Source organism: Cyprinus carpio, chromosome B13 (assembly GCF_018340385.1).
Source record: "Cyprinus carpio isolate SPL01 chromosome B13, ASM1834038v1, whole genome shotgun sequence".
Lineage (NCBI taxonomy): Eukaryota > Metazoa > Chordata > Actinopteri > Cypriniformes > Cyprinidae > Cyprinus > Cyprinus carpio.
Window position 1 is genome coordinate 26,387,659 of NC_056609.1, and position 19,701 is coordinate 26,407,359.

The 19,701-nt window shown below is 39.1% G+C and overlaps 1 protein-coding gene across 4 annotated transcripts; it reads left to right on the forward strand.

The window, feature by feature from the left end:
- Positions 1-227: 227 nt before the first annotated feature.
- LOC109080598 lies at positions 228-17,110 on the forward strand. Of its 4 annotated transcripts, none has more exons than XM_042737473.1 (11): positions 228-844; positions 1,177-1,292; positions 2,469-2,625; positions 5,180-5,372; positions 5,559-5,654; positions 6,315-6,410; positions 6,963-7,058; positions 8,093-8,236; positions 8,373-8,492; positions 8,607-8,729; positions 16,091-17,110. In XM_042737473.1, exons 1-11 carry the CDS (start codon positions 834-836, stop codon positions 16,142-16,144), a joined length of 1,206 nt encoding a protein of 401 aa, XP_042593407.1. In that variant the 5' UTR covers positions 228-833; the 3' UTR covers positions 16,145-17,110. The 4 variants fall into 4 exon arrangements, with proteins under 4 accessions (XP_042593407.1, XP_042593408.1, XP_042593406.1 ...); XM_042737474.1 differs by having other exon boundaries at positions 228-678; XM_042737472.1 differs by having other exon boundaries at positions 228-1,292.
- The last annotated feature ends 2,591 nt before the right edge of the window (positions 17,111-19,701 follow it).

The following is a 19,701-nucleotide window of genomic DNA, read 5'->3' on the forward strand; positions in this document are numbered from 1 at the left end:
CCTACACTCTCAGAAAAAAAAAGGCACAAAAGCCATTTCTGGGGCAGTGCCTTTTCAAAGGGTGCCAGTATGTACAATTTAGGTACTAATATGTACCTCTGAGGTGCTAATATGCACCTTTAGGGGTAAATAAGGCACAGAGGTGTAGCTTTTGAAAGGGTACCACCCCAGTGACAGCTCCTTTTTTATGAGAATGTAGTATGTATATTCAACACTAAATATGAGTGTGTATGTGTGTATGCTCTCTATCGCCCCTGTAGCTGGGAACGTGGTATTGCAGCAGATACACACTACCGGATGTGTGTGTGGCTTTAGCCAATGAGAAAGGCCCACGGAGAGGGAGGGAGGAGCCGTGTAGTTTTATTGGATGCGCCCACGCACACTGTTTCTGGGTTTTAATCTTCAATTCCTTATGTTTTGACTGTTTCAACGGAAAAAAAACACTTAATTTAGACTAAGCAACAGGTTGCTGTAATCCTATAGTATTTAACTAAACATTTGATATAGTTTCATGTGTATTTCTAGTCGTGTGAACAGAATAATTCTTAATGAAGTAAGGTTTTAATCAGATGGCTAACATTAGCTGCTAAAAGCCCACGGACACGGCATTTTAAACCGGAAGTTCCACGCGCTTCGACTCTGATCATCACGGCACAGCACTCTTCATGTGAGAAGCAGGTAGGTGAAGTTATTTGACTTTGTACATGATATTCGTTTCAATTCTTACTCAATTTCGTAGCGCAACTAAATGATAGTTAATGATGTAGCATTTTATTCAGATCATAGCTGATAATGTTATGAGCTGGTGATGCGTGATAGATCGATAGCTGATAATGGCGGCTGCGTAAGAAGCATTTTATTGCATTACATGATAATTTGACTCCGTTTTCTTTATAGTTTTGCAAAAATCCACTAATGTATTGGTTTGACAACGATTTTAGACTTTTTTACCTCATGTTTTAATTGATCAGACATGATGGCAGATCGCGTGCAGCTGACAGACTAACTTATCTGTTTATTGATCTATCTTACAGTATTTACAATATGGCTGAATAGATCTAGCTTAACTATCATTTCTGTGTTATATCTGTTGTCTGACCTGTGCAAGCTACATTTAGTTTTTTCCCCATGCTAATTTCTTTTATTTTGTATGTGTGTATGTGTAACTATTTTCAGCACCATAATGTTGAAAAGGAAGACAAGGATCCGGCCTGTTGATGATGCCAGGACACACATTCTGTCTTTGAGGGACAAGCCTGGGTTTATGGAACGATTTATCGATAATAACAAAGGTATGGGACAGCATATTACACATTAATTTCTTAGTACTGATTGTTTGCATACGCTTACATGATAATCCATGTCTTTGTAGTTGGAAAATGATAAATTAGCATTGGTTTTGTAAAAGTGTCCACATTGTGTATTAATAACCTGAATCATAGGCCCCATCCACACTACTGCGTTTTAGTTTAGAAACGGAGAATTAAAACGAATTTGATCTCCGTCCACACCAGTGTTTTAGCTGCGTATTAGAATTGATCTCCGCCCACATTAAAACGACTGAAAACGCGGATCACGTGACCTTTCACCAACACTGGGCATGCGCGTGCCGGTGTAAACCTAGAGACTTTCAAACATAGACTGTAAAAAAATGCTTTCAAACATCAAAATGTAATTTATTAATATGTATTTGTGTACATAAATGCTTTATTTAAAATTCTAAATTGCAATGAACCATGACGGGCAGCCCTCTGTGCGCACACACTCGAAGCGTGTGTACTGAAGTCTTCTGTCAGCGCTCAAGCACCTGCTTCAGTTCTTCTGCGCTTTACCCATTAAATACACACATTCATCTTAAATGAATGTAAACAATAGGTAGAAAATCGGATGGATGTCACGTCATTCATTATATTGGATCCGTGCATTCAGTCTTAAAGGGAAAGCAGCCTAATACACAGGTCTGCTCTGTCTGTCACTGTAATCAAACAAAAGACAAATAGAGAATCACTCACTGCTCTTCACCCAATAGCCTTTGCAGCATATTTAATTAATACAGTAAATAAAACTGCATATTTTTCATTTTATTTTCGATGTCCATTCAATTTCTGTAGTATTTCTTTCTTGAAATGCTATAATCTGGTCTCCTATATACTTCTATTGACCTTTACTCCACTATAGTTAATTTAAAGCCAAAAATGTCCATTGTTCCTTCATATATCTCTGCTGAGCAGGGTGATGTTGCATAGAAGTCAAAGTGATGTGCAGGTCTTAAATGTTTTGGAAATGTCTTAAAAATGGTATTAAAAAGTATTACATTGGAAGTGATGATACCTGCAAATACCCTGATTATAAGGCAGTAAGCTTTAGTGTCATTTTTACATGGTTATACGACATCTGTATGTGAAGGGTTAAGACAACACATTTTTCTTCCAGTTAAATGTATTTTTAATGGTTTGTCCTCATCATAGGTAGAGGAGTGTTTGCTACCCAGCCTGTGGAAGCCGGAGCTTTTGTTTTGGAGTACAGGGGTGAACTCATTTCAGCAGAAGAATGCCGGGCGAGAGACTACACTGAGTTACAGAGCACATTCCTGTTCGAATTTGAGTGGCAGAAGCGTCACTGGTGGTGAGCATGGAAACACGCATGTTTTGTAGAGATGTTGAAAATTCTATGAAGATATGCAACACACATAATTGAACAACAACAGGACTAATCTTTTAATCGCACATGGGTGGTGGACAGCAGCAGTTAATTCCAATGATAAGCAGACCTGCCAACCTGTACGCATTTTGACTTCAAAGTACGCTGGTACGATTTGTCACTCTAAACTACGCAAAAAAACGTTTATATACTGTCTATGCAGTGTTTCCCACAGATTTTAAATCAATTTGTTGCGGGGGTGGGGTGAGGGGGGTAATAATCTGCGTTAATAATCTGTTAAACAGAACTCTATTATATTAAATATTAATCAAAAATGATTCACACCTTCACCTTCACGTGTAAGAGTAAAAAAATGACAACATTATTTATAGTAAGTTTATTTGATTCACATCTTATTTAGAGTTTTGACCTCGACAACCCAACTGCATTTACCGCAAACAGTAAAAAATTTTTTGGTTGAATCGGTTCAAAGGAGTCATTAGTTCGCGAATCGGACGTGCCATTAGCAGACTTGTACAACGCGTGTGATTATCCCGGCAGTTAGGACATCGCACAAGATTTGTCAACACAGAAAACATTTCGTCATTTGGTAGGTTTTGTTTTGTTTATTTAAAGTGTTTTTTATGTCAGCTGAATGTGCGGAACGCTTTTCAGAGAAGATAAGGCAACGTAAAAGTTTTTTTTTTTTTTTAGCACAACACCCAGCAGTAATTCAGGAAAAACATACCCGAATGCTCCACGTGAAACTTCGGTCTTCCGATCTTTTACTATCGTGTCAATTCTCAATTGATTTTGATTAATATGCGCGAGGGAGCGAGAGAGATCAAGACCGTTTGAAGACGGTGAGGGTGCGTGCGCGCGACCGGGCCTCTCTCTCTGCTCGTTCTTTCAGTATATGCGCCTATCGCAAGCGCAGCAGTCATGTACATCACTCACCGATCAAATAAGGCTTTGGCGAGACAAAAAATTGCTTGTGAGAGAGACGCGTGAGTGACAGAGAGACGGAGGGAGTGCAGGGAAAGGAAATGCAGCTGAATGAATATACGCTGTGTTTTAAATTGCGTAAAACATTTTTTTATAACGAAACGCAATATGTGGGCAGCCGGTGTTTATTCTGTGGCGCACCGCCACAAATTAATCTATGTGTGGGAAACACTGCTATGGCAAAGACCTGGTGACGCCTGTGTGCACGCGCTGTCCTCAAATCAAGCTAATGCAAAAGAAGAAGAGTTCGACCAATCATAGCGCTGGGTTCATTCCCCAAATAGCAAGCGGGGATGATTGACAGATGCGTAAGGCCTATCATTAAAGAGAGACTGAAAATCGACACCAATAAAGATTCCCGCTCGATCCCCCTTCCACTCCGCGGCCGCAGTCTGACTGATGTCATAAGCGAGGACAGTACAGTAGTCACGGTACTTCTGACTCCGGAAGGTAAACGGCCTGGGCTCGATATGGAAAGTTGATTGAGTTAACTTAATCTTATGTATTCGATGATCACACAGATCGCATGGATTATCTTAAAATACTCCGTTAAGTTATTCATGGTCACTCAGAAAAGAGGAAGACATCATTCAGTCATGCAAATAATAAAATGCTCAATTAATGCTGAACTATATATCTTGAAATCGCTATGGCTTAGTGATTATGAAAGTGCCGTGATCTGTGGATTAACGTTAGCCTACTGATAAGCGCGAGTCTGGAGAAACAGGTGTTTATTTATTCATTCATTCTCAGTGTTGAGAAACGTATGTGTTATGTTATTGTGTTAATTACAACTAAAGTACCTAATTATGTTATTTATTTTGTATGAAAACTAGCGCGTTAGCTACTTATGGATTAAAAAGTACCATATCAGTGCTGCGCGAGCTCTCTCACAAACACAGACGCGCGCACAGAGAGAGAAGATCATTGTAAAATGAAAATTGACGGGCTAAGTTTAAATTTTGTTCTTGCTTGTTTTTTTTCCTGTCAAAAAGCATTTTGTATTATCCATTCCTGCTTTTAAAATTCATTAAATGACGGACGTTTTACTGTTAACACAACCCTCATTATATGTCGGATTTGGAACTTATACTTCATATTATTTTTAGAATAAGTGATTCGTTATGCTATTATTGGACTCCTGTCTATTCATTGTCAACTGTTTTCTATAAATATGTTTGTATTGGCTAACATTTATGCAGCTAATGCGTGTCCTGTTTAAAATGTGCAATGTTCAAATGCAAAGACAGCACGACACAAATAGAAGCCCTTTTCCCTGTGGTATTTAGTATCTTATTTGGATATTGGAAAATAAATTAATTAGCTTAATTGTACACAATGTTCCTATGTTTTTATCTTTTTTTTACTGTGTTCTAGGGGTTTCTTAATTTTAGACTAGTTGACCAGCACACATTATATGCAATGCAATTATATAATGCATGTGTGTCATCGTCCAAACGGCCCATACAACATGGGTGGTGAAATTTAGTATTGTAGTTAAACAATTAAAGGGTGGTTTTCTTATTTATTTTAGTATTGATGCATCCAAAGAAGACGGTTCTCTTGGAAGATTGATTAATGACAACCACAAATCTCCAAACTGCACCATGAAAAAAATCATAGTAAACGACACGCCACATTTGTGTCTATTTGCTGTGAAGAAAATTGAAATAGGAAGTGAAATCGAATACAACTACGGTGATTCACAATGGCCGTGGCGTAAAAAGGTGAGTTGGTTTTATTAGCTATACTGATTTTTTTTTTTTTTTTTTTAAGTGCTGAATAGCACAGCTACATCTGTTTTCTACAATTTGTAGTTAATTATAAATCGTATATTAACCTGATTATCTGTGCATAGCTATGTGATCTCATATGCATGATCTGTTTCTTAGAACTTTTTGTGTGATTTCCAGGAGCCAAAGCAGCAGACTTCTGTTATAGAGACCAAAACATCCCTAACAGATCACTCTTCCCATGATGCCTCCAACAAAGATGCTGTCGTCACGCAGGTAAAGGAGTAATGTCGACTGTCATCACAATCTATTCTAGTCTTGCCCTCATGCTGCATGTTGAGCGCTCACACACACACGTTTTTTAGTCTAGGCCTTATGGGGCCCTCACACACACACATTTCTTATCTTGGTTTTATGTGTCCCTCCCCTCAAATGAATGAATTCACAGTTAAGCTCACACACACACATTTCCAGTCTAGGCCTTATGGGGCCCTCACACACACACATTTCTTGTCTTGGCCTTATGGGGCCCTCCCCTCAAATGAATGAATTCACAGTTAAGCTCACACACACACATTTCCAGTCTAGGCCTTATGGGGCCCTCACACACACACGTTTCTAGTCTAGGCCTTATGGGGCCCTCACGTATGGATCTCACTCTTAGTGATTTTACATCATTGGGACAACACCTGTCAATATTTAAACTAGTGTAATTGCAGGTGTAATTCAACACTGATCAAGCTGCTGCATGTTCAGAATCAGTATTTTGGATGTACTGCATTGCAACATCTTATTTGTTGCTGTGACACTTGCTGTTACCTCTATAAAAGACGAGTGTATGCTCTTATATTTCAGCTGTGCTAGATGAGAAACTGTTTTCACATGAGCTAACTTTTGTTAACTTTGGTTTCTGTTGTTTTTTTGTGTGATTTCCAGGAGCCAAAGCAGCAGACTTCTGTTATAGAGACCAAAACATCCCTAACAGATCACTCTTCCCATGATGCCTCCAACAAAGATGCTGTCGTCACGCAGGTAAAGGAGTAATGTCGACTGTCATCACAATCTATTCTAGTCTTGCCCTCATGCTGCATGTCGAGCGCTCACACACACACGTTTCTAGTCTAGGCCTTATGGGGCCCTCACACACACACATTTCTTATCTTGGCCTTATGGGGCCCTCCCCTCAAATGAATGAATTCACAGTTAAGCTCAAACACACACACATTTCCGGTCTAGGCCTTATGGGGCCCTCACACACACATTTCTAGCCTAGGCCTTATGGGGCCCTCACGTATGGATCTCACTCTTAGTGATTTTACATCATTGGGACAACACCTGTCAATATTTAAACTAGTGTAATTGCAGGTGTAATTCAACACTGATCAAGCTGCTGCATGTTCCAGAATCAGTATTTTGGATGTACTGCATTGCAACATCTTATTTGTTGCTGTGACACTTGCTGGGCCGTCTAGAAAAGACGAGTGCATGCTCTTATATTTCAGCTGTGCTAGATGAGAACCTGTTTTCATGTGAGCTAACTTTTGTTAACTTTGGTTTCTGTTGTTTTTTTTGTCTGATTTCCAGGAGCCAAAGCAGCAGACTTCTGTTATAGAGACCAAAACATCCCTAACAGATCACTCTTCCCATGATGCCTCCAACAAAGATGCTGTCGTCACGCAGGTAAAGGAGTGATGTCGACTGTCATCACACAATCTATTCTAGTCTTGCCCTCATGCTGCATGTCGACCGCTCACACACACACGAATTTTTGTCTAGTCTGGGCCTTATGTTTTTTTGTCTGATTTCCAGGAGCCAAGCACACACTTCTGCTGCATGTCAATAGAGACCAAAACACACACATCCATTTCTCTTCCCATGTGCCTAGGTCTTCACGCAGGTGCTAGGGGCCCTCACACACACACATCGAGCGCTTATGGGGCCCTCACACACACACATTTCCAGTCTAGGCCTTATGGGGCCCTCACACACACACATTTGCCTTATGGGGCCCTCCCCTCAAATGATACATTCACAGTTAAGCTCACACACACACATTTCCAGTCTAGGCCTTATGGGGCCCTCACACACACACATTTCTAGCCTAGGCCTTATGGGGCCCTCACACACACACATTTCTTGTCTTGGCCTTATGGGGCCCTCCCCTCAAATGAATGAATTCACAGTTAAGCTCAAACACACACACATTTCCAGTCTAGGCCTTATGGGGCCCTCACACACACACATTTCCAGTCTAGGCCTTATGGGGCCCTCACACACACACATTTCTTGTCTTGGCCTTATGGGGCCCTCCCCTCAAATGAATGAATTCACAGTTAAGCTCAAACACACACACATTTCTAGTCTAGGCCTTATGGGGCCCTCACACACACACATTTCTAGCCTAGGCCTTATGGGGCCCTCACGTATGGATCTCACTTTTATTGATTTTACATCATGGGGACAACACCTGTCAATATTTAAACTAGTGTAATTGCAGGTGTAATTCAACACTGATCAAGCTGCTGCATGTTCAGAATCAGTATTTTGGATGTACTGCATTGCAACATCTTATTTGTTGCTGTGACACTTGCTGTTACCTCTAGAAAAGAAGAGTGTATGCTCTTATATTTCAGCTGTGCTAGATGAGAAACTGTTTTCACATGAGCTAACTTTTGTTAACTTTGGTTTCTGTTGTTTTTTTGTCTGATTTCCAGGAGCCAAAGCAGGTATTTACCATCAAAGGGTTTTCTCTAGTGAACTATACCGAAAGTGATGAGACGGATGAGTATATTAAAGACAACCCTCCCAGTCCACACTGTGATGTTGTTCGAAAGAAGACGAGGAATGGAAACATTCAGGTATGCCTCAGATACTGTACTTTAAAATGCTGCTGTTTCTATAAATGGTTCAAACGTCCTTCCCCTGTGACTAGTTTTAATAGAATGTAAGCCAAAATGTATTACATATCTTGAAATTGAAAGTCCTTTTTTGCAGGTGATTGGAGTAGCTGATTTTTCTGATCCTCTGATTGACTCAAATGAGAGTATAGTAGATGAAACTGATGAGGATTCTAGTCTGCAGTCAGACAATGAAGTTGTTCCAAAAAATCTTTTGGTATGTCTCTGACACTCTGGGTACATTTCTACCAAAATATTTCCCCTGTATAAGATTTCCATAGAATGTGAACAAAAATGCATAATCATACATGATACAATTCCCTTTTTGCAGATGGATAGAGTACCAAATTGTTCTGTTCCTCTTAATGAGTCAAGTGATGACAGCATAGATGAGCCTTCCACTCCTATGTCTGGAATGGCTTCACAAAGGCCGAGGAGAAACTGTCACCGTCCTGTAAGCCTAATTTTTTCATACATTATATCACTTAATGGTTAGTGCTAACTAACGCAGTGTGGGCGGCGTCAGATGTTTAACGATACACCGCTGATCATGTACTTAAAAACAATTTTACCCCCAAGCGAAATACAAGAAAACTTCGCCTTATATCGAGTATATCGGGGCCTTTACTCTCCTCACGTAATAAGTGAAAACTTTGTTCATATTGGACCTCGATCTAACAGCTTTGTGTAACGATAAAGGTAAACTTTTATAAAATATATTTTTATTTTATTTTAATATTTTATTTTAAATATTTTTATAGCCTGTGATGTGATTAGAGGAGACAAATGCGCATCTCCAGAAACTTGAGCCTTAAATACAGTTTATAGTCAAATCAGAATCAGAAAGTTTTATTGCCAAGTACGCTTGCGCATACAAGGAATTTGTTTTAGTGACATAAGCTTCCAGTTCACAGAGACGACAAAAAAAAAGGCAAATAAATAAGTGTATAAACAATTGTGCTATAAATGATAATGGAGTTGGATTGAGTAAGATGCCGGGATGTACTAGGATGCAGGGATAACAAATAAATATAAGGATATTGCACATTTGTATTGCACAAGTGGGGAACATTTAACTGTTCATGAGGTAGATTGCCTGGGGGAAGAAACTGTTCTTGTGCCTGGCTGTTCTGGTATTTGCAGTTCTGAAGCGCCGGCCAGATGTCAAAAGTTCAAAGATGGGGTAACTTGGATGAGAGGGATCCAGAGTGATTTTCTGAGCCCTTTTCCTCACTCAGTGTATACAGTTCTTGAAGGGTGGGCAGGGGAGCACCAATAATTCTTTCAGCAGTCCGAACCGTTCTCTGTAGTCTTCTGATGTCTGATTTTGTAGCTGAACCGAACCAGACAGTAATTGAAGTACACAGGACAGACTCAATGACGGCTGAGTAGAACTGTTTCAGCAGCTCCTGTGGCAGGTTAAACTTCCTCAGCTGGCGAAGGAAGTACAACCTTTGTTGGGCCTTTTTAACAATGGAGTCAATGTGATTGTCCCACTTCAGGTCCTGAATCTGAATGACTCCACTGCAGCCACAGTGCTGTTCATGATGGTGAGTGGGGGGAGTACAGGTGGGGGTTTCTCCTGAAGTCCACGATCATCTCCACTGTTTTGAGAGTGTTCAGCTCCAGGTTGTTAAGACTGCACCAGACAGCCAGCTGCTCAACCTCTTGTCTGTAAGCAGACTCGTCACCGTCCTGGATGAGACCGATGACTGTAGTGTCGTCTGCAAACTTCAGGAGCTTTGCAGAGGGGTCTTTAGAGGTGCAGTCGTTGGTGTAGAGGGAGAAGAGCAGTGGGGAGAGAACATATCCCTGAGGGACACCAGTGTTGGTGGAGCGGCTGTTTGACATGAATTTCTCCAGTTTCACTAGCTGTTGCCTATCTGTCAGAAAGCTGGTGATCCACTGACAGATAGAGCTAGGAACAGAGAGCTGGGTCAGTTTGGTCTGGAGGACTGTTGGGATGATGGTGTTGAAAGCCGAACTAAAGTCCACAAACAGGATCCTCACATAAGTCCCTGTTTTGTCCAGATGTTGCAGGATGAAGTGCAATCCCAAGTTGATTGCATCATCCACGGATCTGTTTGCTCGGTAAGCAAACTGCAGGGGGTCCAGTAAGGGTCCAGTGATGTCTTTCAGATGAGCCAGAACCAGTTTTTCAAACGACTTCATGACGACAGATGTTAGAGCCACAGGTCTGTAGTCGTTATGTCCTGTAATCTTGGGTTTCTTTGGAACGGGGATGATGGTGGAGCGTTTGAAGCAGGAAGGCACTTCACACAACTCCAGAGATCTGTTGAAGATCTGTGAAAAGATGGGGGCCAGCTGGTCAGCACAGGTTTTTCAACAGGCTGGTGTAACGCCATCTGGGCCTGGTGCTTTTCTTTTGTTCTTCCTGAAGACCTGGCGCACATCATCTTCACAGATTTGAAGAGCAGGAGGTGTGGAGAGGGGGATTGCAGGAGGTGTTAACGGTTGTGTAGAGAGATGGTCAGAATGGGTGTTGGGGGTTTCAAATCTACAATAAAACTCATTCAGGTCGTTAGCAAGTCGTTGATTAGCCTCAGTGCAGGGGGATGGTGTGTTTTAGTTTGTGATGGCTCTCAGTCCTCTCCACACTGAAGTTGAGTCATTGGAAGTAAACTGGTCTTCCAACTTTTTAGCGTAGGTCTTTTTAGCCGCTCTAATCTCTTTGTTCAGTGTGTTCCTGGCAAATTATAGTACTAGTAACTTTAGTTATCTCACTCATTAACCTGATGCCAGTCAATTGTTTATCCGAATAATATTGATAGGGGTGTGCCTTTTTGTTGTTCTCTATATTCTCTTGTTTTTAGTCTCTTGGGCTAACCGGAATCAACAGTACATTTCTAATTTCATTTACTTTGATTAAACTTACTCTACATTTTACTTAACGCCCCTATAGAATGTATGTCATCCCAATATGCAATGGTCAGTTTATCATACTAAAGGATTAAAATGTAAGAATTCTCAAATTACTCAATCCCATTCCAGATGTGCATGACCTTTTATTGCTCACATGAGTACAGTTTAAGAAAATAAAATTTTAGATATTGAGACATGGAATGGAAGCCGATGGCAACCAACATTTTCAAGACTTGCATGTCGTTTAGGCTGGCTAATGATAATCCATGTCGATACAATTGAAAGAAAACACTGTTTTATAAATTCATGTTAAAGACGTTTTTTACAGTAGTCCATAATTGCTGTATTAGTTGTGTATTTATTTCAGTCATGTTATGAAAGGTCACTGAACAATAGTCATGCACATCTGGGATGAAGGTGAGCAAATTTCTTTTTTTGTCGTCTTTTTCTGGGGGACTAATCCTTTTTTACTTTTCTTTTCTGAAAGATTCAAAGGAGTCTTGTAGAATCCTTTTTTTGGGGGGCTTGAAGTTTTTTACTTTTTTTTTCTTACAGATACGAACTTGCACAGGGGAATATTTTTATGTTGTGTTTTCAATATAAGAGAGAGTGTGGAAAAAAGAGAGGTGAGCTTAGAAATGTAAAGTGGATTGATTGGTCCCGTTCGTCTTGAAGACACAAGCTTTATTCTGAATTATATTATTTGATCAAATCTTTACTCTTGATCACTGCACATTGATAGCTGTCACAATAGGTATGTTTACACAGTCTAATATTCTGAGTATAGTTGATTTATAACCTCAAACCTGAATGAGTTTCTTTCTTCTGCTGAACACAGAAGACATTTTAAAGAATGGGGGTAACCAGACAGTTGATGTCATCACTGACTTCTATAGTATTTTTTTCCTACTATGAACGTCAATTGTGCCGTCAACTCTCTGGTTACCCACATTCTTTAAAATGTTCAGCAGAAGAAAGAAACTCATACAGGTTTGGAACAACATTATGGTGAGTAAATGATGTCAGAATTTTTGGGTTGAAGGAACACTTCGACTTTTTGGGACTTTAGCTTATTCACCGTATCCCCCAGAGTTAGATAAGTCCATACATACCTTTTTCATCTCCGTGCGTGCTGTAAGTCTGTTTGACGCACCCATCGCTAGCCTAGCTTAGCACAAAGACTGGATGTAAACGGCTACTAGTGTTGTCACGGTACCAAAATTTCAGTATTCGGTACCGATACCACTGAAAATCCACGGTTCTCTGTACCAATTTCTGTACCAAAGCAAAACACAAAAATATGCTAATTAAAAAAAAAAAACTCTTTTTATCATTAAAAATAAAACCAATGCCATTCTTTATACTTATTTAGAATTGTGTTTAAAGTTTTTCTACAAGTTATATAATTATGAAAAACAGTAAACAGTTTCACCCAAATTTAATTTGTCTTTTAATTTATGAAATTTAAACACATTTTATTTTTTGGTAAATAAAGGGGATTTGCTATTAAAATTAAAACATGGAAGAAATATTGTGTGATTAATTTTTAATTAACAGTAGTAGCAGTATCACATACATTTTACAAAATAATAGCAATATTTCTAGCACAATGCCTTTATATAAAAATGAATTTGTAATGAATGCATATTTGTCATTTATATGAACTTAAGACTGGTGGTGATGCTTAAGATATTTTTGTTCATTGAGGGTTTCTGTAAAAAAAAAAAAAAATAGTAATAGATCATAATTATTATTAAAAGATAATACTACTACTAATTCTACTACCATACTAACAATATACAATGCACTATGGATTGATGAGCTGCTGGTTCATGAATATTAATCACGTTGTCTGCGTTCGGTCGAACTGATTTGCTGAAATCAAAACAGGGACTGTAATAGATGAGCGCCAGCCAATGAAATTGCCATTTGCGCATTAGCTCCGCCCACTACCGGAGAAACCGGCATATCTTCTGCTTGTTCGAAAATATGAATAATTCTAAATGAACTCCATTATTTTGACAGGAGAAGACAACAAAGAATATAGTTTACATGTAGCATGTCGATTCAGCGTGGTAAGACTCTCGCTCTCTCTCTTTGCATGTGTGAGAAACAGAGCTATCAGCAAAGCGACGGCGAGTCGTGCTCCTTCACACAGAGTTTACAGTTCGGCAAATACCATAGACAGTAAAAGAGGCAAATACAGGTGTACTGTGCGTCCATTGAGATGAATTGAAAAGTACAGATCGCTTGATGGAGCGTAAACTCTGAAGCGCTCTGTCAGTGTTCAGCGAGTGAAAATATATCTGCGCCAATCTTATAATAGCCTCGAACACACACACTGGCGAGTAAAATCTAAGAATTTATTAGCCAATGGATAACAATAGACATAATTTAGTCGCCTTGAGTAAAATGTATTCACATATGCGAGTGATTTACTCGCAATGTAGAGGCTGTTTTGACGGTTTTCCGTGAATACCTTTAAATTGACACTGGTTTTACTCAAATGAAACGGTAAAATGCTTGTGAAGTGACTCAGAACAGTTCTGGTGATGTTGTTTATGTATTTACATCCTCATTATTGCAAGCGTCATGCGCTTCAGTCTATGTAGTAAACAAACCATTCATTCATTCACACAGAGACACGCAGAACATGCAGGCTTCATATTTCAACCAAATTTTGCGGCTTAACATTTACAGATACTGGTCCATATGGAGATTTGATTTGATTAATTTATGCTAACTTTGACAAATTCCATGACTGTCCATATTAAAATGTAAGTTTCATTTTCATGACTGGATTTTGAGATTCCGTCCGCGTTTTCTGCTTCGTGGAAATCATAGCGCTGTATGCATCCAGAACCGGGTTTGAACGGGTCCTCGGTACCACCGGTACTTACAGAAACCTGGTACCGTGACACTTTCATTTTTTTAGTACCGACTTGGTACCGAAGTTCCGGGTCTTTTGACAACACTAACGGCTACAGCTAGCATACTAATGTCACGATCCACACAAAGGAACAGGAAAAGGGAAGATCCAAATGCAGTAGATGTTTATTAGGGTAATCCAAAATCGTATCCAGTCCAGGCAGGGGTCAAAATCCAAATAATCAATCCAACAACAAGAACATAAACAGGAAATACAGGGAAAGGAAGTGGCGTGATATAAGACAAGTACAAGTATATATAAGTAATAGTAGTGAGCACCCTATTCATGTAATAGTGTCACTAAGGTTACATTACATCTAACTAATGGCACTGTAACAGTAGGCTAGTCATCTAAAAACATAACGGAACACTTACTGCAGCCGCAGGTGATCCACTTTGTCCTGTCTTTACTATCGATGGGATGGCTGTATACTTCAGCACACGTTTCATGGTCCGTGTAGCAAATTCCATTTTTTTCAAAATAGTCGTCCTCAGTGAAATGTTCTGAGCAAATGTGATAGTCCTTGATGATGTCTACAGGTGTGTTTGGATCTATTTCCAGAGCAAGTAGCCATCGATTCATCAGGTCAGCATTTTTGGTTGGAATTCTATGAAACATCATGGTATTACCTAGTCTCCCCTGTTTATTGTCACAGCTCTTTACAATACAGCGAACACCCATGATTGTAAACTTTGCATTTACTATCTAGTAATTGCTGACTCTATTACTCCAACTCTGAGCGAACTCTCTGCTCCTCACCACGGCGTGTCTCGGGTGCTGCGCTAATCACTCCGCCCAAGTAGCAGTGCTTCTCCTTCTGAGAATATAGTTCCCAGTATTTAAACGTTTAAAAAATGGCTGTGTCTCATATGGCCTTGCTATTCGTACACACTGTGACTATACAAATCACAACATGTAAATAGGAAAATGTTGGTGTTATTTTGTCACTTATTGGGATTAGTATGCTAGCTGTAGCCATTTACATCCAGTCTTTGTTCTAAGCTAGGCTAGCGGTGGGTGCGTCAAACAGACTTACAGCACGCACAGAGATGAAAAAGGTATGTACGGACTTATCTAACTCTGGGGGATACGGTGAATAAGCTAAAGTCCCAAAAAGTTGAAGTGTTCCTTTAAACACTTTCATTATATGATCAAAAGAAAAATTGAACTGTATAACACTTTGCTTGGATTTCATCCTAAAAGTGTGGGATGCACAAAGGGAAGATTTTGCATTTACACAAAAGTTTTAATATATTCATCTGCATATCATTTCCGTATGCATATTCCCATCGATGTGAGACTATGTTTAGGATAATACATAAAATATGAGATACAGACTGTAAAAATCATTGCTAAAAATCGAATATCTTTGCCTTGTTTTTAAAATAAAAATGTCCGTACAACAAAGTACATTTGCCAAAATTGAATAAAATACTTTAAGTCAGTGGTTCTCAACTCCAGGCCTCGGGACCCGCTGCTCTGCACATTTTGAATGTTTCTGAATCTGACACACTCAGTTCAGTTCATGGATCTCTCTCCTAATGAGCTGATGATCTGAATCAGGTGCGATAAATAAGGGAGACAAACAAAATGTGCAGAGCAGCGGGTCCCGAGGCCTGGAGTTGAGAACCACTGCTTTAAGTAGACGGTCTACTAATGCTGTAATGAGAGTTAGTTGACATGTAGGTGCATTGTTACTCAGTTAACAGAATGTCTAAAGGGGACCATCAAAATAAAGTGCTACCACGCCTTTTACTGGATTGCACTGCTTTATTATTATTATTATTATTATTATTATTATTATTATTATTATTATTGTTAGTCAAAAGTGTTATTCAGAAACAAACTAAAAGAGTACTTTTAGTCTCTGAACCAAGTCAATATGGCAATGAATGACCTGTGTGATCAATCCACTAGTCTTTCAGTTCAGATTAAGGTTTAAAAATCCCAAACTTAAGACATTAACCTGAACTTAATAACATTTTCTTTTTATGTATACTTAGGTAAAGAAACTGCTGTCAAAAGAAGCTGGACAACAGGTGAATGTGCGGCAGTAGAAAGGCACCTAAGGAAATTCATTGTGAGGAGCCAAGTTCCAGGGAAAAAGGACTGTCAGCGCTGCGTTGATGCAGAAGCTCAAGCTTTAGGAAATCGAGACTGGAAGGCGGTAAAATACTTCATCAAAAATCGTATTTCTGCCATAAGAAGGAAAGTACAGTGAAATACAGGTAGCTCAACGTATTGGATGCCTTCCCACTAGCATTCACATCGGGACATGTTCTAAGTGTTTTCAACAGTTGAAATTGTTGTTTTTTATTGTATTATCCTCTTAAAGGGTTAGTTGTCACCATTTACTCTTATTTGTCATTTCAAACCCATAAGAAATTAGTTCATCTTTGGAACACAAAATATGTTTTGAATGTTTCCTCCATTGTTTGCATTGCCGCTCTGTCCATTACTTGAGGGGTTCCGATTGCATTAGGCAGTTTGTGAATGAATGTGATGACATCAAACACCCCAAAGCGCTAACCTCAACAAAACTAAGGAAACGCATTGCTATCTGTTCATCCTAAACTTTCAAGCTTCAGAGCATTTATAACGTGGAAGTAATCCATGTGGTTTAATCCCAGTTTTGTGATGTGAATGCTCTCTCACTTAATCCACCCACTTAACATTATCCAACAATTGCAATAACTGTGAACTGGACTTTGCATTGATGCAGCACACTCAATTATACACATTTTCTGGTTAAAAGGGATTCTTTGCCTCATATGCCCTTTTCCTTGTTTGTTATATGTTGCTCTGCCCTGTTTTTGTGCTAATGTTGATCTCACTTAATCAATCTATTATTCATATTATCCACCAATGCAATAACTCTGAACTGGACTTTGCATCGCTGCAACGCACAAAATTATACAAATTTGTCCTGGTTACCAATGATTATTCACCTCATATGTGATTTTGTGTTATTACCAAATATATGTTCATTGTGCAATACCAAATATATGTTCATTGAGGACAAATCATGTTTTAAAGTTGTTGTTTTTTAATCCAGTGTTTAGTGTATATTACTCACGGTATTAGTGCTATAATTCCACAGGGTCTTAAAGTCTTTATTCATTAGATGAATAGGGAGTTTTCATGTGAAGTCCTCAATTTAAAGGAGTATATTATCTTTAGGTCGCAGTCAACATGACTGGCTAGGAACATGACTTCATTAGAAATTGAAGAAAAATAACCATGGGACAATCAAGATCCCCTTCAGCAAAACTGCACAGTTCATTCAGTGACCAATACAATGCAGACAAAGTACAGTTGGCGTCCTGCAGACTGAAGCAGTTCAGGCTGTGACCAATATTTGAGGGCTCATTGATTTAGAAAAGTCTCTGGAGTGGCTTTTTTATGCCATGTTAATGGCTAAACTAATATAGACGTGTGCAGATTAATTTAGAGGATATACATTATAATCTAAAAAAGTTTATATGGTAATCAAGGGCAAATAATGGAAGTAGTTGATGTTTTACAGATAGTGACTTTGGTCCCTTCTAAGATATAAAGATTAGAAATGTGTGTGTATCTGTGAAAGTGGACCCCACAACTCCTAAATGTTAAATCCGGGCCCCACAAATGACTAAAAAACGCATGTGCAAACAATTTTGTTTGAATTTTTGCTACTATATTTGAGCACACATTCCACATGAATCTCCTATCTTGTTTTTGAATTACTTGTATTCACTGCTTGTCTTCTTTTAGCTTATTTTATTCAGTTTGCTTGTATTTGTTTAAAAGTCTAATTGCGTACCTATTACCTATATTTCTGTAAAACTCTAATAACGTACCTATACAGCTGTTACTGTTCTACTTTTATGCTGCGTTCACGCCATGTTATAATAACCGTAATTCTGAGATGACAACACATGATATTTTACTCATAGCCTTCCAAGTTCTCGGACTCTGAAGTAGTGCCTAAGCAAAAAAGCGCCAAAATAAACCTGGCGGCAGTCACGTTATACAGCTGTTACTGTTCCAAGTTGTAACTCTCAGAACATTCCAAATATACAAGTTGTAACAAAGACTATAGGATACCCAAAACGTGTCACTCATATAGTTTTGAATGGGAAAAAATGCAATGCTCAATATGGCCGCTCAATCGCAGGAAGCCCCGCCTTCTGAATGAAAGCGCTTATTAATAAAGTCAGCATGTCACTGCAGCTGCCATTAGAAGTCCCGGTTGCTATAGAAACAATCAGCGTTTTGAGACCTGTGCTTAGGTCTTTGCATGCACACTGGCTGATCTAGCCCAGATAACTGGCTTTTTATGATGCTATTTGAGCAAAAGAAACAACATTTATGATACTGTTGTTGTCATATTTCTCTGGTGATTTCAAATATGAAACAAGTTTAGTGAACAGTTTTGGAGAATTTCATGTTTCCCCATTCAAAGAGATAGGAGTTGCACTTGCATGCCTGAGAGGCCTTTCAAAGATGGCCGCAGAGTGACATGACTTGTCTTAAACCACGGTCACAATAGACTTTGAGCATGCAAAATTCGTTTGGACGGTGCTGCAAAAATGGGCGGGAGCAGGATATGACATTAAAACTTAACGATTCCTCCATGTTTTACATTTCTGTACGAGAGGTCACTTTGAGATGTTTTAATCTACTATTGGTCTCACGCATTCACGTGATGCAAATTCGCAGGTCAGAGTTCACCAAACTTAAACTTTGCTATGCAGTTAAATGTGAAACATCTTTGCACGGGCTTGCGTTTCCGGTCTGACGCATTCGCATGCAAATGAATGGAAGTCAATGGAATGAAAAGTCTAGTGTGACCGTGGCTTCAAAGGGACTTTGGTTATAATTACAAGTTTAGGAGCATGTGAGGGCTTTGGGCGTTGATAGTGTTGCCATATAAAAACATAATTCAGCTCGAGTAGAATGTCACGTGTTGTCATCTCGGAATTACGACATGGCTTGAATGCAGCTTTATTACTTTTCACACAAAGTATGATTTACAGGGCCAGAGTTTCGATTAAGAAAGCCTAATTTTCGCACAATTCCTAGCAGAATATTATGTTATGACTTCAAAATAATTTGAACATGCTGAGAGATTTGAAAACTGATACTTTTGAACATTAGCATCACATATACAGCTTCATAGTATGGGTTTTCTAACACAGCAGGTTTTCTCTGAAATGTAGCTCATATGTTGTTGCACTTGTGAGATTAAGCGCTTCGTTACGAATCCCGTGACACTATGATTCGACAAATCAGCTCAAACTTAGTCAAAATAGAACAGTTGCATCAGTGAATGTGTTTTTATATCACTTTTGCATTCGTTAACACTATTGGGTAGGTTTAGGGTTGGATTTGATATATTTCCAACATGATTGGGCATTAAACTTTTAGCGCCCCTCATTGGACATTTGAATTCTGAACCACAACAATATATACCTAAAGCAACATAAAAAATGAATGAATGAATGAATGAATGAATGAATGAATGAATGAATGAATAAAATAACGCTGCAATACTGGCCTGTTCCACCATAATTAAAAATGTGACCATGGTCACATACTGAAAGCACGTTTTAGTGCCACTCACTTGGCTTTT

Bases quoted from the DNA above. Each gene is read 5' to 3' on its own strand.
- LOC109080598 (XM_042737472.1), top strand. From the start codon at position 1,151: ATGTGTGTATGTGTAACTATTTTCAGCACCATAATGTTGAAAAGGAAG. The intron at 7,059-8,092 runs GTAAAGGAGTGA...TCTGATTTCCAG, and splicing joins AAGATGCTGTCGTCACGCAG to GAGCCAAAGCAGGTATTTAC. The intron at 8,493-8,606 runs GTATGTCTCTGA...CCCTTTTTGCAG, and splicing joins TTGTTCCAAAAAATCTTTTG to ATGGATAGAGTACCAAATTG.